Source organism: Martes martes (assembly GCF_963455335.1).
Source record: "Martes martes genome assembly, chromosome: 12".
NCBI classification, from domain to species: Eukaryota; Metazoa; Chordata; class Mammalia; order Carnivora; family Mustelidae; genus Martes; species Martes martes.
This window is the reverse complement of record NC_137900.1, coordinates 94,895,169-94,907,840: the sequence shown is the minus strand read 5'-3', so window position 1 is coordinate 94,907,840 and position 12,672 is coordinate 94,895,169. Positions and strand designations below refer to the sequence as shown.

At 64.9% G+C, this 12,672-nt stretch overlaps 1 protein-coding gene across 1 annotated transcript in view; it reads right to left on the bottom strand.

The window, feature by feature from the left end:
* VAV2 (vav guanine nucleotide exchange factor 2) overlaps positions 1 to 12,672 on the bottom strand; it is a 160,317-nt gene that overhangs the window by 14,577 nt on the left and 133,068 nt on the right. The window contains exons 11-19 of the mRNA XM_080820146.1: positions 12,524 to 12,592; positions 10,755 to 10,841; positions 8,752 to 8,837; positions 7,895 to 8,027; positions 5,611 to 5,720; positions 4,586 to 4,687; positions 4,066 to 4,154; positions 1,552 to 1,568; positions 739 to 760 (exon numbers count right to left, since the gene is read on the bottom strand). Of these exons, the coding sequence (XP_080676272.1) occupies positions 739 to 760; positions 1,552 to 1,568; positions 4,066 to 4,154; positions 4,586 to 4,687; positions 5,611 to 5,720; positions 7,895 to 8,027; positions 8,752 to 8,837; positions 10,755 to 10,841; positions 12,524 to 12,592 (715 nt within the window). The remainder of the gene's footprint in view (positions 1 to 738; positions 761 to 1,551; positions 1,569 to 4,065; positions 4,155 to 4,585; positions 4,688 to 5,610; positions 5,721 to 7,894; positions 8,028 to 8,751; positions 8,838 to 10,754; positions 10,842 to 12,523; positions 12,593 to 12,672) is intronic.

Sequence of the window (12,672 nt, the reverse complement as noted above, 5' to 3'; positions counted from 1 at the left end):
AAGGAAACCGTGGGACTAACGGATTCCGGGGCCTGTTACGGCGGCCACTTACCTCAAGTGGCAATTGCCGTGTTTTCCCCCAGCCCCTGTTCCAATCTGCGACTGAGTCCGTGTGTGGACTAGGACACGGGGTACCCCTGAAGGCGGAGACGGGGGGCCAGAGCGAGCGAGGCCCAGGGGCTGGCTAAGGCCACCCACAGCTGGCTGGGGTGGCTCTGGGGCTGAAATGGGGGTCCTGGCTGGGCGCTCCTGGCCCGAGCCCTGCTCTGACCCTGCCGGCCGCGTGTGGGCCCGTCTGCAGGCTGGTCCCGACACGGGCGTCCCCCGGCCACAGCGTGGCTCTGGTGTTGCTTCCTGGCGTTCGGGCCGCAGTGGCCCGGCTCAGCTGTGGCTCGGCCCGGGATGCCATCCACCCTCAGCAGTCAGAAGCCACACTCCAGGCACGTGTGCAAAGCAGGGGACACGAGGACATGGGGAGACGGGCAAAGGGACAGCAGCGGCTCCTCTGAGGCCCACCCTGCGGGGGGGCTCCCAGAAGGACCCTGACCCTCTCCATGCTGGGCAGTCATCAGACACGACGACGGCCCCCGGGGACGGGGCCGCAGAGAGAGCACGCTCCCTGGGAGCCTGGAGCCCAGAAGGCCGAGTGAGGCCGGGAGGTCACAGTGGCCCAGGCCCGAACCCGAGTGGCCACGGACCCGGACGGCAGCGGAGAGGGGCCGAGTCCCACAGACTCACCAGGTCCTGCTCCGGAGGCGTCCTGTGAGGGCAAAGGACAAACCACAGTGATCAGGGAGGGCTGCCCAGGCACCGACACCCCCATTCCCCGAGAGAGAAAGGTCGAGGCAGGGACAGGGGGAGGAGGGGGACACATCCCAGAGTCCCACAGGTAGCTGTGACTCGGCTTCACTCTGGGACAGCCCCTCCCCTATCTGACCTCCATCCTCCACCTTGGTGCCCCTCCATTGTCCTGGGACATGTATCCATTACCATGAACTCCCACCTCCTCCAGGAAGGCTACCCTGACTACGCCAGCCCTGGGGGACCTCCCTGCTCTGAGCCTGGGGCTTGTCCTCTGTCTGGGACATGTCCTGCTGCCTGTGACCCGACGCTAGCTCCTCCCTCCTCCCTGAGGGCATGTTTGTACCACACACAAGCCTCAGCAAACACCCCGTAAGTGCCGGTTACTTTGACTGGATCCCACAGCAGGGACGTCTGCCCTAAGTCAGCCCTCAGAGGGCTCTCAGCCCCATCAGGATGGGGGCTGGTGGGTGGACGGCTGTCCCAGAGCTGGGTACCCACAAGCCCGGGGCAAGCAAACAGGTGGGCAGCCGGGCCAAGGTGACGCGGTCAGGGCCTCCTGGGACACGGGGACCCACTTCTACTGAGGGCGGCAAAGGAAACCGAAGGCCCCAGGTGAGCCCCAGAGGGCCGCGTGCCAGCAAGGGCGGCCGCAGGCCCGGAGAGATCAGGAACAATAGGGCGTCTCTGGCTCGGGGATGCGGGGCTGCGCGGGGTCAGAGTGGCGGGAAGGGAGCAGCGCGGACTCACCAGGTCTGCAGGGGAACCTGAAAAGGAAGCATGTGACGTGTCACCACCAAGACCCCGAGGTGGGGGGCCCCACCCACAGGAGCCCGGCTGGCGACCAGGAGCGTCTCCATTCTGCCGGCACGTTGGGAGCGCGGGCTGTCAGGGCTCCCCGGGGAACACAGACGGGCAAACGGGCTTCCCGCCTGGGCCGACTCCGCTCCGAGGGTGGCGGGCGCCAGAAATCCCCGGGGGACGGTGGGCTCAAAGGCAGGCCTACCACGCCTGATGAGGGCCGCCTGCCACAGGCAGGTGACAAGAGGCGTCAGGACGCACACCACCCGTCTGCCAGCAGGCTCCCCGACACGGGGCGCCTCCGCTCGTCCGATGTCCCAAAGCTTCTTCCTGCCTGCCTTGGGGTGCCCCCCGGGGAGGAAGCAGCACCCGCTGGGCCCCAGCCATCCAGCCAGCGGGGCCGCCACTCCACCGCCGGGCAAAGCAAGGACCACAACGGCTAACGCGCGTGGCTAATGTGACCATAACGCCATGTGACACGGTGGCAGACGGCTTTGGACAGACGCTTTCTGACAGCCCCTACGGCCCCATGGGCACTGGGCAGGGAGAGGCAGCGCTGTCAACGGGGCCCACAAGGAGGGCAGCAGCAAGGCTTCCTGGGGAGAGGCTCTCTGGGGGGGCAGCGCCATTCTGGGACAGCCCGGCTCTGGCAGCAACGGTTCAAGCCGATTTGCTGTGGGTCACAGGCACTGCCCAGAGCCCAAACCCAGCACGGACCGTGAGAATGCTGGACCAGCATGGAACTTTCTAGAATAAAATTTTTTAATGAATAAAATCTTTTAATGACGTGGGGAGGATGCCCATGATAACTTCGGCTTATAAAAGATATGAAATTGCCCGTAATTGTAGGCATGATGAAAAACATGCGAACGTGAGAAAGGACTGGGTGGGGAGGGGCGCGCCGGAGAACGGCAGTCCCGTCTGGTGGGGTCATGAGTGGACGATCTGCAACTTCACTCTTCTCTCTGTTTCCCCAACTTTCTATGGGAAATGAGTATTTTTAATAATCAGGAGACCAAAAACCCAAAAGATTCATTCTACAACAGAAAACTTAAAATATATCGCAACACCACCTTTGGCTATTTTTTTTATAAGTTCAGGGGTAATATTTATTTTCTCCTTTATTCAATTTCTTCTCTTTTTGTCCCCAAATTTTTGGTAAATAATTATGTTACTTTTAGGATCAGGAAAAAAAAAAAAAAAAGCCAAAAGGGAACTGTCCCGTCGCCGGAGTGAGGGAACACGGCCACCAGAGGGCAGTATCTATAGGCACAGCTGAAAAGCCGTGTTTGTGCCCATGGGCTCTGGCCCGGATTTCCAGCCCAGAGGGGGTCCCTGGGGCGGAGGGGGCTGCGTCAGGCCTGTGGCCGGAGGAGGGGGTCTGCCTGACCTGTCAGACCCTCCTCCCAGTCGGGGCGCCGGGCCAGGGGTCACAGTAAATGAAGAACGGACAAAATCGTCTCTTCTGCGGGCAGTGTGTGGGGACGAGCGGGCCTGACTCAGTTTTCCATCTGCCTGCAGGCAGCTGACCCTGTCTCCAAGTGCAGCTTCCCCAAGCATGGACACAGGGCAACGGACTGTCTCGGGGCATAGGGGAGGATCGTGGGTGCCCACGTGAAGTGTGGGGGGCAGAGCTGACCCTCGGCAGGTACCCCGGCTCCCAGGCTCACGCCACAGTGTCCCCACCTGATCCAGCGCTCAGCCAGCCCTGCCTGGGGCGGCTCCGAAACCTTCAGAACCATCTCGGGCTTTCTGGCTGCCCGTCCAGCTGCTGCAGGCTGGGCGCTCCCCCAAAGGCCTCCCCCCAGAGGAGCCTGGACAGCCTGGATGTCAGTCGGGCAGGCTCAGGTTCCCTCCCCTCCCCGAGCCTCAGCTTTCCCCCGACACGCGGGCACGAAGAGCACGGGAGCCCCGTCGGTGCCGTGTGTGTGCGTGCATGCGTGTGCATGCCCACGTGGGCACACTGACATGGCCGTAGCCGTGGCTCAGGAAGGCCAGACTTGTCTGGGTGCAGGAGAACCAGGAGTAAGGAACAGTCATGACCGGCACGGCTCTATGATCAGAAACCACGCAACTGCCATGAATGTTCTGTGCCCATCTGGGGGTGGAGGCCCTACAAGTTTAAAACCGGAATGGGACCGGGTGCAAAGAGGCAGGGAGAAGCGCGGGAGCCCCCCGGTGAGGAGGGAGCACTAGGGCAAGGAATGGCCCCACTGGCGGGACCCCCTGGTGCTGGGTGAGCTGGGGCAGGTGTCCTCCCCTCTCTGGGCCCCGGTCTTTCTCATCGGGTCCCTGCCCCGTGGGGTCTCGGTGGTGGGACAGGAGAACGTGCAAAGAGGGCCAGGCCAGGAGCAAAGTACAGGGGCAGCTGTGAACCAGAGGACCCACAGCTTGGGGCGGGGCACGGGCGCTGTGTCAGCCCAGGGGCTCGCGTGCGGGGGGCCGGGCGGGGGAAATACTCACTGATCTTACAGGGGGGCGTCACTTCCAGACACTCCTTGTGTGCCCCGACCCCACACCTGGTGCACAGGTAGCCCTGGTAAAAGGTGCCCCTATGGGGGTGGGGTGGGGGGAGGACACGAGCACGACTCTGAGCCAAGGGCATGGCCCAAAGACCACCAGGCCCACCTCACCATCTACCCCACGGATCGCCCGGCCCTCGAAGCCCTGGTCCCCTGAGACCCTCGCCCTCCTGTGCGGCCCGGTGCTGACTCCCCTCCCAGACCTCTGCTGGCCTTGCCGTGCTGCTGTGCACAGCAGGACTGGGGCATCCGCAGGGACGGCCCCCTCCCTTCCCAGCTGGATCCGAAACACCTGAGGGCCCAGATGGTCGGACACTGAAGGGACACTCCCCAGCTCCTCTGGGCCCAGCACAGGGCTAGCCTGGAGGGCAGAGGAGCAGGGCAAGGGGGACACAGGGCAGACACGGCACCAGGCTCCCTGAGGGCAGGCAGGTAGGGGCCGGGCCAGAGGGCTGCCTCACCTGAGGAACATTCTACAGGCTTTGCAGTTGGTGGTCTTGTCAAATGTGTACATCTGGAAACTGTGGTGGTTGGCATTGGCTTTGTCTGGCTTGATGTTGGACCTGACCGGAGGAAAAGAGGCCCAGACTCCCTGAGCGACACGGAGCCGGGGCAGACCTGGGGGCCAGCCAGGCTCAGGGGCAGGCTGGGCCAGACGTCAGGAGGCCAGGCCTCAGGCTGGACCTGCCCCGACAGCCCGGGCAGAACGAGGGTCTGGGTGGGGGCTCGTGGGCGTGCCACGGTGACACGTGCTCCTTCGGGGAGGACGGTGAGGGTTTCTGGCACACTTGTCACAACTCAGCCATGTACCCTCAGGGATCTCACCGTGCGCAAGCCCGAGATTTAAAATCTGAACAGACAGTGCGCTGAGCTCAGGGTGAGCCGGAAGGCTTAAGGGGGGCTCGCGCTGCTGTCCGGCGTTCATCCACTCAGAACACGCCCACGACCAGACGGCACAAGAGCTGGATGCACGGGAGGCGACAAAGGAAGGCCGGACGGGAGATGCAGAACCCGAGGGTGTTTACCAGGGAGGGGGGCGCTCCTGCCCGGGGGCCCCCAGCCTGCCTGACCCCAGGACCCACTCTGGCCTCAGCGGCCAGTGTGTCTGGGGACCCCAAGGATCCCTTCTCTGTTGGATGTACAGGGGCTCCTTCTAGATTTCGTGGGAAAAGAGCCCTGCGCCTTCACAAAACGGTGGCGGTCCGGCCGCCCGTAAGGCGTGGGGGACTCGGGTCACCAGGCGTCCACCGGCGCCGCAGCCGCCCCCGCCCCTTACTTCCTCGCCGGCCAGCCGTGCCAGGCTCCGCCTCGGGGCCGCAGGTGTCCCGGGGGAGGGGCACCGGCTCCAGGCAGATTGTCAAGCAGCGAAGGTGCGACCGAGGTAAGCCTGGGCCTCGGGGTGACGCGACCCGTCTCGGTCTCGGGCGTCGGAAATCGGCCCGGCCCGCGGGGCACCAGGGCGCGCGTGGGTCCGCCCGGCACTCACATGGCCATCGCGAGCTGCTCCATCCACCTCCGCTTCATGTCCTCCGTCTTGCAGAAGAACTGGAAACCCTGCTTCCCTTGCAGGTGAATCAGATAGAAGCCGTACGACCACTGCGGGGGCAGAGGGGCAGGCTCGCAGCTGGGCACAAGGGCTCACGAGCACCTGTGTACCGGGCCCTGGCCCACCCCTGATGTGCACACGTGTATATGGGACACCTGTGGCCACACTTGTGTGTGCACATGTGTGTATGGGACACTCGTGCCCGTGCCTGTGTGCACACGTGTGTATGCGTCATTCGTGCCCGTGTGTGCACATGTGTGTACGGCACACTCATGCCTGTGCATGCATATGCACCTGTTTACGTGCATGTACCAGGTACTCATGCCTGTGAGTGCACGTGTCTGTTCATGTGTATGTACCAGGTACTTGTGCACACCCAGGTGTGCACACATGTGTACCAGGTACTCGTGCCCGCGCCTGCCCATATGTGTGCGTGTATGCACATGTGTGCACGCATCCCTCTAACAAGATGTCGCAGGACCCCTCTCCCGCCCGCTCCAAGCTGTGCCCTCCGCTGAACTCCGTGGGCTCAGCAGGCCGGTCTGTGGGTCCCCAGGGAGCCTGTGCTCAGAGCCGCGGGGGCCCTTCCGCCACCTCGGTGCACCCACTTTCAGTTCCTAACTGGGAGCCTAAGAAACTCCCCGCTCTGCAGGGAAACAACCACCAAACCAAGGCTGGGAGCGCCTGCGCCGGAGCCAGCGCCCGCCAGGCCCGGCCGCCTCCAGGGGCGTTCGAAGGGGCCTGGGAAGAAAAGTGTGGAAAGTCTGAGCCCACTGGTGTGCGAAAAGATGGAAGGAGAAGGGAGGGGGGAGGAGACAAGGAGTGGGGAGGGAGGGAGGTGGGGGGAGGCGGAGAACGACCCCGCAGTGACGACACACCACAGCCCTGCGATGACACAGCCTGCAGCCTGGGGTCCTTCGCCTCTGGGCAGTGGGAGAGGGTGGGGCCGGGGCGGGCGGGGGGCCCTCATGTCCACCCTCTGGGACGGCAGCGAATGCACAGCAGCGTCCGGATGAGGGCCCAGGGAGCAGGACGAAGGAAGAAGAAAGCCAGGAGCCTGACCCTGCCCGGGCCCAGCCGGGGTCCCCACTGCCGTTCAGGCTCGGAAAGGAAGGGCCGGCTGGGCCCTGAGGGGATGAAGGCAGAGGAGGAGAACCCAGGTGCTTACCATTTTCCCGTGAGACTAGGAGGCATGAGCAGAGGGAGGAAAAGGGGAGACAGGTCGTTAAGAGTCTCAGCCTGGCCCGGCGCCAGGTGCCACAGCCCAGGACCAGCCACCGCAGGGGCAAGGCTCTGCCTCCCACAGGAGAGGTGCCAGGGGCTGAGACCCGGGAGGGACTGTGCCTACGGGCCCAAGCCTCAGGAGGTGTTTCAGACATCTGAGCGTCTGAAATGTCCAGCAGGAGGGTGGGGTTCAGTGGGTCACCCCGACAGCCCTTCCAGGTGGAACCTGCACTCTGTGTTGCGAGCTCTGAAGCCCAGAGTCCGGGATTTTTAGCACGTTGGCTCCTGGCCCCCAAATCTAGCCAGGGATGGACACAGCAGGTGCTCAAGCCCTGGGGCACAGTGGCCTCTGCTGAAGCAGGACTAAACCAGAGGGGGAGGCAGCCACACCCACACCCCTGGTCCCACCTCCCAGAGTCAGGGCGGCAGTCTCCAGCGGCCGCGGTCTCAGGGCAGCCGTCAGGGCCCCGCCCCCAGCAGCCCTGGCCCGACCCCAGAAGCCCCGGCCCCACCCCAAGAGCCATTGCCCCCCGAATCCCAGCAGCCCTGGCCCCGCCCCCAACAGCCTTGGAGACTCCCCCCAGGCTGGACATCGGAGTGGAACACCCCACAGTCAGCCCTGCCCAGAGCCCCCATCCAAAGAAGGCTGCTTGCGGCAGGGGCCGGCGTGGGCTGCAGTCAGGCGGCCACAGTCAAACTCTGGCTCTCCCCAGAGCTACCCTGCAGCCCCCCCCCCCATCCCCATGACGCCCACCCCCAGGCAGGAGTCAAAGACAAAGGGCCAGGGGAGTGCTGGGCTTGGCACAGAGCCGTGCTGTCAGCAGAAGGCACCGTGACAAGAGGGTGACAGAAGGGAAGGTGGCCCCTTCACTCAGCAGAGCCACCAAGTCAGGGTCAGTGCTGACTTCCATCCCGGCTAACCCTGTCGTCAGAGCCGCCCTCGACACCTCCCTCAGCCCCGGAAGGCCCTGCCGTCACCCGCAGGCGCCCCAGGGCCCACCTTCTTGACGTCCTTGTTGTTGGTGGGGTCGTCGGTCATCTTGTGGAAGAGCAGCTCGATGACCTCCTTCAGCTCGTAGCTGTAGCCCCTCCTCTTGCAGACGATGACCACCTTGTCGAACAGGAACAGGTACCTGGCCCAGCAGGGCGGCCAGGTGGCCGTCAGCACACCCAGGGGCCCGTGCTCCGAGGCCCCGGGGCGACCGGCGAGTGCCTGGGACGGGCGGCAGGAGGACTGTTCCCTCTCCGAGCCGGAGTCCCGTCCCGCTGCCTGGCTCGCCGGCCTACTCGGACGCCCCAGCAGGTCTCAGCTGCTCCATACAACTCCTCCAGGAAGCCCTCCTTGGCTCCCCACCCCCATGACTCAAGGTTCATATGGGCTCCTCAGGCCTCCATGCTCCAGCCCCCCCCAGTGCCTAGGAGCCCCAGAGGGACAGGCCCCCTATCTACCATGGCCCCTGCCACAGCCCCAGACCTTGCACAGAGCAGGTGCACGTGGAGGGCTCTGGACAAGCGGGGGCCACGCTGGCTCATGTGGAACCTTCGCCGTCACCTGCCTGGGCAGTCCCTCGCGGGCACGCAGCCAAGAGCGCGTGGGGCCGCTCTGCCTCTGCCAGCCCTGGGAGAGCCTGGGAGCTCACAGGCCAGGGCTCTGGCTGCCCTCTAGCCCGGCCCAGGGCCACGGACGAGGCAGCCACTGGCTGCCGTGGCGGGGATCGTGTCGCAGAGCAGGGAGGAAGCGAGTGAAGCAGAAGCACGCGGGGCTGAGCGGGCGGGCAGCTCCCTCCACGGGAAAGGCTGCTTCCAGGCCCCCGGGGAGCGGGCCCGACTGCAGCCCGGGGCCGCCGGCCCGCTCACCTGTCTTGCTTGGTGTGGTTCACGATGGACCGGACCTTCAGCTCCCCGTCGATCTTCGGCCTCCCATACTCCTCCAGCTTCACTTGCTGGAAAGAAAGGGCCCGGCGGTCAGCCCCAGCGCCACAGCGGGGTCCCACCTGCCCCGCGCCGACGCGGAGAGGAAGGGTGGCGGCCGAGGGCCCCTCCAGGTACGCTGCCCGTGGACGCGGACGGCAGAACCGGGTGAAGCGAGCCGGCGGTCGCCGGCTGGGGTGCAGGTCGGGGTGGGAGAGGACGGCGGGGACGGGGGAACGGGCCCTACCCCAGCCCTACTGAGGGAACAAGGAGCGATTGACGGCCTGGGTCGCGGCAACAGGCCGCCCTTGTGTGGAGCCCAGAGCCGGGCCCAGAAAGAAGGACCAGACGCCCAACCCTGGGAAGCCAGGCCGAGGAGAACAAACAGCGCCTATCAGAGGGAGGGCGGGCGGGGCCAGGGGGTCTCCAGCCGGGCTTCCCCCCCCCCACCCCCCCGCGGGCAGAGGCTTCCAGTCCAGTCCCTCTCGGGTCTGCCGAGATGCTGCCCTGGCTTGTCTCTCCCCTCTGCTCTGACTCAGAGAAGGCGCGTTTTGACGCGTGCCCTGCGTGGCTTGCAAAGAAACGGCCTACCGGGACAGGAAAGGGAAGAAGGGGATGTTCCAGCACGCTGACGGGGCGGGGCCCGTGGCGCCATGACAGGCAGTTCTCAGCGGATTTCTGGGTTTTCTGAATTTTGCAGGAGCCGCTGGACGGAGGCTGAGAGAGCACAGCTCCGGGGTCACACACGGTAGGGTGAGGCCCCTGCCCCGCTGTCTGCCTCCGGGCCCCTGCCCCGTCTCCTCTGCCTGCCAAGGTGGGCTTGGCAGAGACCCGCAGGCCGAGCGTGCACCCTGCCCCCAGGACCGGCCCGCGTGCGCTCGCCGCCGCTCTGTTCTTTTTGTTATTTAAAGAACACGATGGTTCATGTCTAGAAACTTCAACCACCCCAAGACTCGCATCATGTAGTCCTTGGAAAGCATCAAGGGTCCCCGGGGAAAACATGACAGCCCCGGACCCCACTGGGGGCTAAGGCCACGGCCAGGGGGCTGGGGCACCTCTATCCTTCCCCTCCTTTACATGTGGGCATTTCTAGCTCTTCCTAAAAAGACAGAACACTGGGATCACATCATAATGCTGTTCACACACGCTTCCGTGTCGATGTGCCCTGGACAGACTCACCCAGACTCGGCCAATTCAGGGGGCCAGGCAGGAAAAGGGTCGGGGGCAAACCCAGCGGGCTCAGCCGGGTGACTCTGTACTCAGGCGATGCTCGGGGATGTCTGGGATCCCCAAGGGTGGGGTGCACAGACAGGGGTGCTCAGTCCGTACAATGCACGGCACAAACCCCACAACAGAACGCGGCCTGGCTCCAGATGTCAGCGGTGTTGGGGTACAGAAAGCCTGGCTGACACATCCAGCAGTTCTGAGAACTTGCCACAGGCTGGCAGAGAAGCTCGTCTGCTTTCCGGGACGACCCAGCTCCTCTTCCCAGCAGGCCACAGTGGCTCGCCCGATGCCCAAGGCTGAGCCTCTGATGAACCCGGCTGGGGAGAGGGTCATGGGAGGCCTCAGCCCTGCCCAATGAAGGGAGGGGTGGGGAGAAGCCGAGGGCGGCTCCCAGACAGAGCGGCCAAACCTTCCCCACTGTCCTTCCTGGGGACAGCAGAGCTCCGGGCGGGCAAGGAGCCTCAGGGTCCCCCAGGAGCCACAACCTTCTGTCCTCGGTCCAGGCCAGGGAGGGTGGGAGGGGGTCAGTACCATTCCTCCCCCAGCGCCTGCCCCTCGGCGAGAGGGCCACCTCTGTGCACGGCTGCACCGACGTCCCCGACCCGGACGGAGAGAGCAGGGTCCCCGCCGGCTTATTTGATACGGAGATCGTGGGAGTAATTCTGAAATGTGGTGTGAGGTCCTAATTAATCTCCACTCTGTGGAGAATCGGCCACACTTACCAGGTTTTCTATAGAACTCTGGAACTCGCTGATTTTCTTCAGGGTCTCCTTGTCCCGTTTAACTTCGTTTATGTACATCGCTAAGTCCTGAGAGCAACGGAGGTGGGGGAAGGGTCAGCGGGCCGACCCCCACCCCCAGCCCCACGGTCAGAGCACCTGCCGCCAGCCACCGCAGCGGCGGGCCTTCGAAACCCCACCCGACACACGGGCAAACTGAGACGGGGAGCCGACCCGCACGGGTCCGGGGTGAGAGCCAAGCCCCCGCCTCCTGGAGCGGCTTCTCTCCGCCCGGCCGCTCGACCCCTCCAGCTCGGACTGGAAGGAAACAGCACCTAGACCTGAGCAGCCCGCTTCTCGGCTCGGGGGGAACGGGCACCCGGCAGGCCCCGAACTCCCGTGGAGCCGTGCAGACCTGGGTGACCCCGTGGTCTAGCTCTGGCTGTCCACGTGCCGCTGCCCTCCCGCCGGCCACCAGGGGGCGGTGCCCGCAGCAACCCGGGCAGCCAGCACCAGCCTGGGGTCTAGGGCACCCCAAGCCCTGTTACGGAGAATCCAACCGGAGGCACTGACCCCCCAGCAGGGCAAGCTGCCCGAGCCAGTTCTAGCCTCCCCTCAGCACCTCCTGCCCGTTCCTACAAGGAGCCCGCTGGTGGGGCAGTCGGAGGCAGAAATGTTCCAGGACGGGCCCGGCTCGACAGCGATGCCAGGGTTAGGTTAGGTGATAGGGTCGAAGCCACAGATGGAGAGGGACCCCCGCCCTCTGGAAGAAGCTCGCCCAAGAGGGTACAGAGGTCAGCATTCCCCCTGGGAGGTGCTGGGGACGTTGTCGTCCCCCTGCCCAGCAGCAGCACTGAGGGGACCTACCCTGTGCTGGGCATTGTGCTTGGCTGGGGACACAGGTGACCATGATCAGGGAGCAATGAGCACGAAGGGGCGATGGCATTATCCCAGCATAGCCATCCCCGCGGTGGGGGACAAACCTCCTGGGAAAGGTCACCTTGCAAAGACCAAGGATGTGCATGACACGGCCGGGTGACAAGGAGGAGGTCCAGCCCGAGCCCACAGAGACAGAAGAGGATGGGGCACGTACAGGAGTGTGGGGGCGGCCAAGCCTCCCTGGGATTGAGGGCATTAGTGGCAAACACAGCTGCACAGCCAGGCACGTGGGAAGCCTTAGCCCGACTCAGGGGGCAGTGGGGAGCCACAGAAGGCTTTAGAGCAAGGGAAGGGCTGAGCTCTCCTTCCAGGGACTTAACCTGCACAGTGGCTTGCAATGGACATAGCGGGGAGGGGAGAGGAGGCGCCAGGGCGGGGTGGGGAGGGCATTTCAGAAGCAAAAGCCATAGGCTGGGGCAGTGGGCAGCACAGGGCCAGACGGCCCAGACTGAGTCCAGTGCCTGGAACCTGGCAAGAGCCGTGGTGGGCGGTTGGGAAAGCAGGCGGAAGGGACGCCCAGGGAAGTCGCCACAGGCTGGGGAGGTCAGGGACCTAGATGCTTGGGGCGAGTGCCTGAAGCCCCCACCACCCACCTTCTCTGCCCTGGGGCAGCACCCACCCCCCACCCCCTCTGTGCCCCCCTCCCCCGCTCCTGTCGTCTTCCCAGGAAAAGCTGAATCTGTGGTTACAGAACGAGGCTTGTCGGCGAGTCCCGTTCCGGTCAAAGCCGCAGACTTGGTGTGTGACGCCCCACGCTGGCCTGGCCCCGCCCCGCCTCAGTTTACCCACCTGCCCACGCTGGCCTGGCCCCGCCCCCGCCTCAGTTTACCCACCTGCATGGCTTCCAGCGCTTCTTTGAGCTGCTGCCTCTCGGGCCGGTCGGCGGAATGGCTCAGAAGCTCCTGCAGGGGCGAGAGCGATGTCCAGGTCACGATGCAGACACGCCGCCCTCTGTCCTCGCCCTCCCCCAGGCACAGGGTGT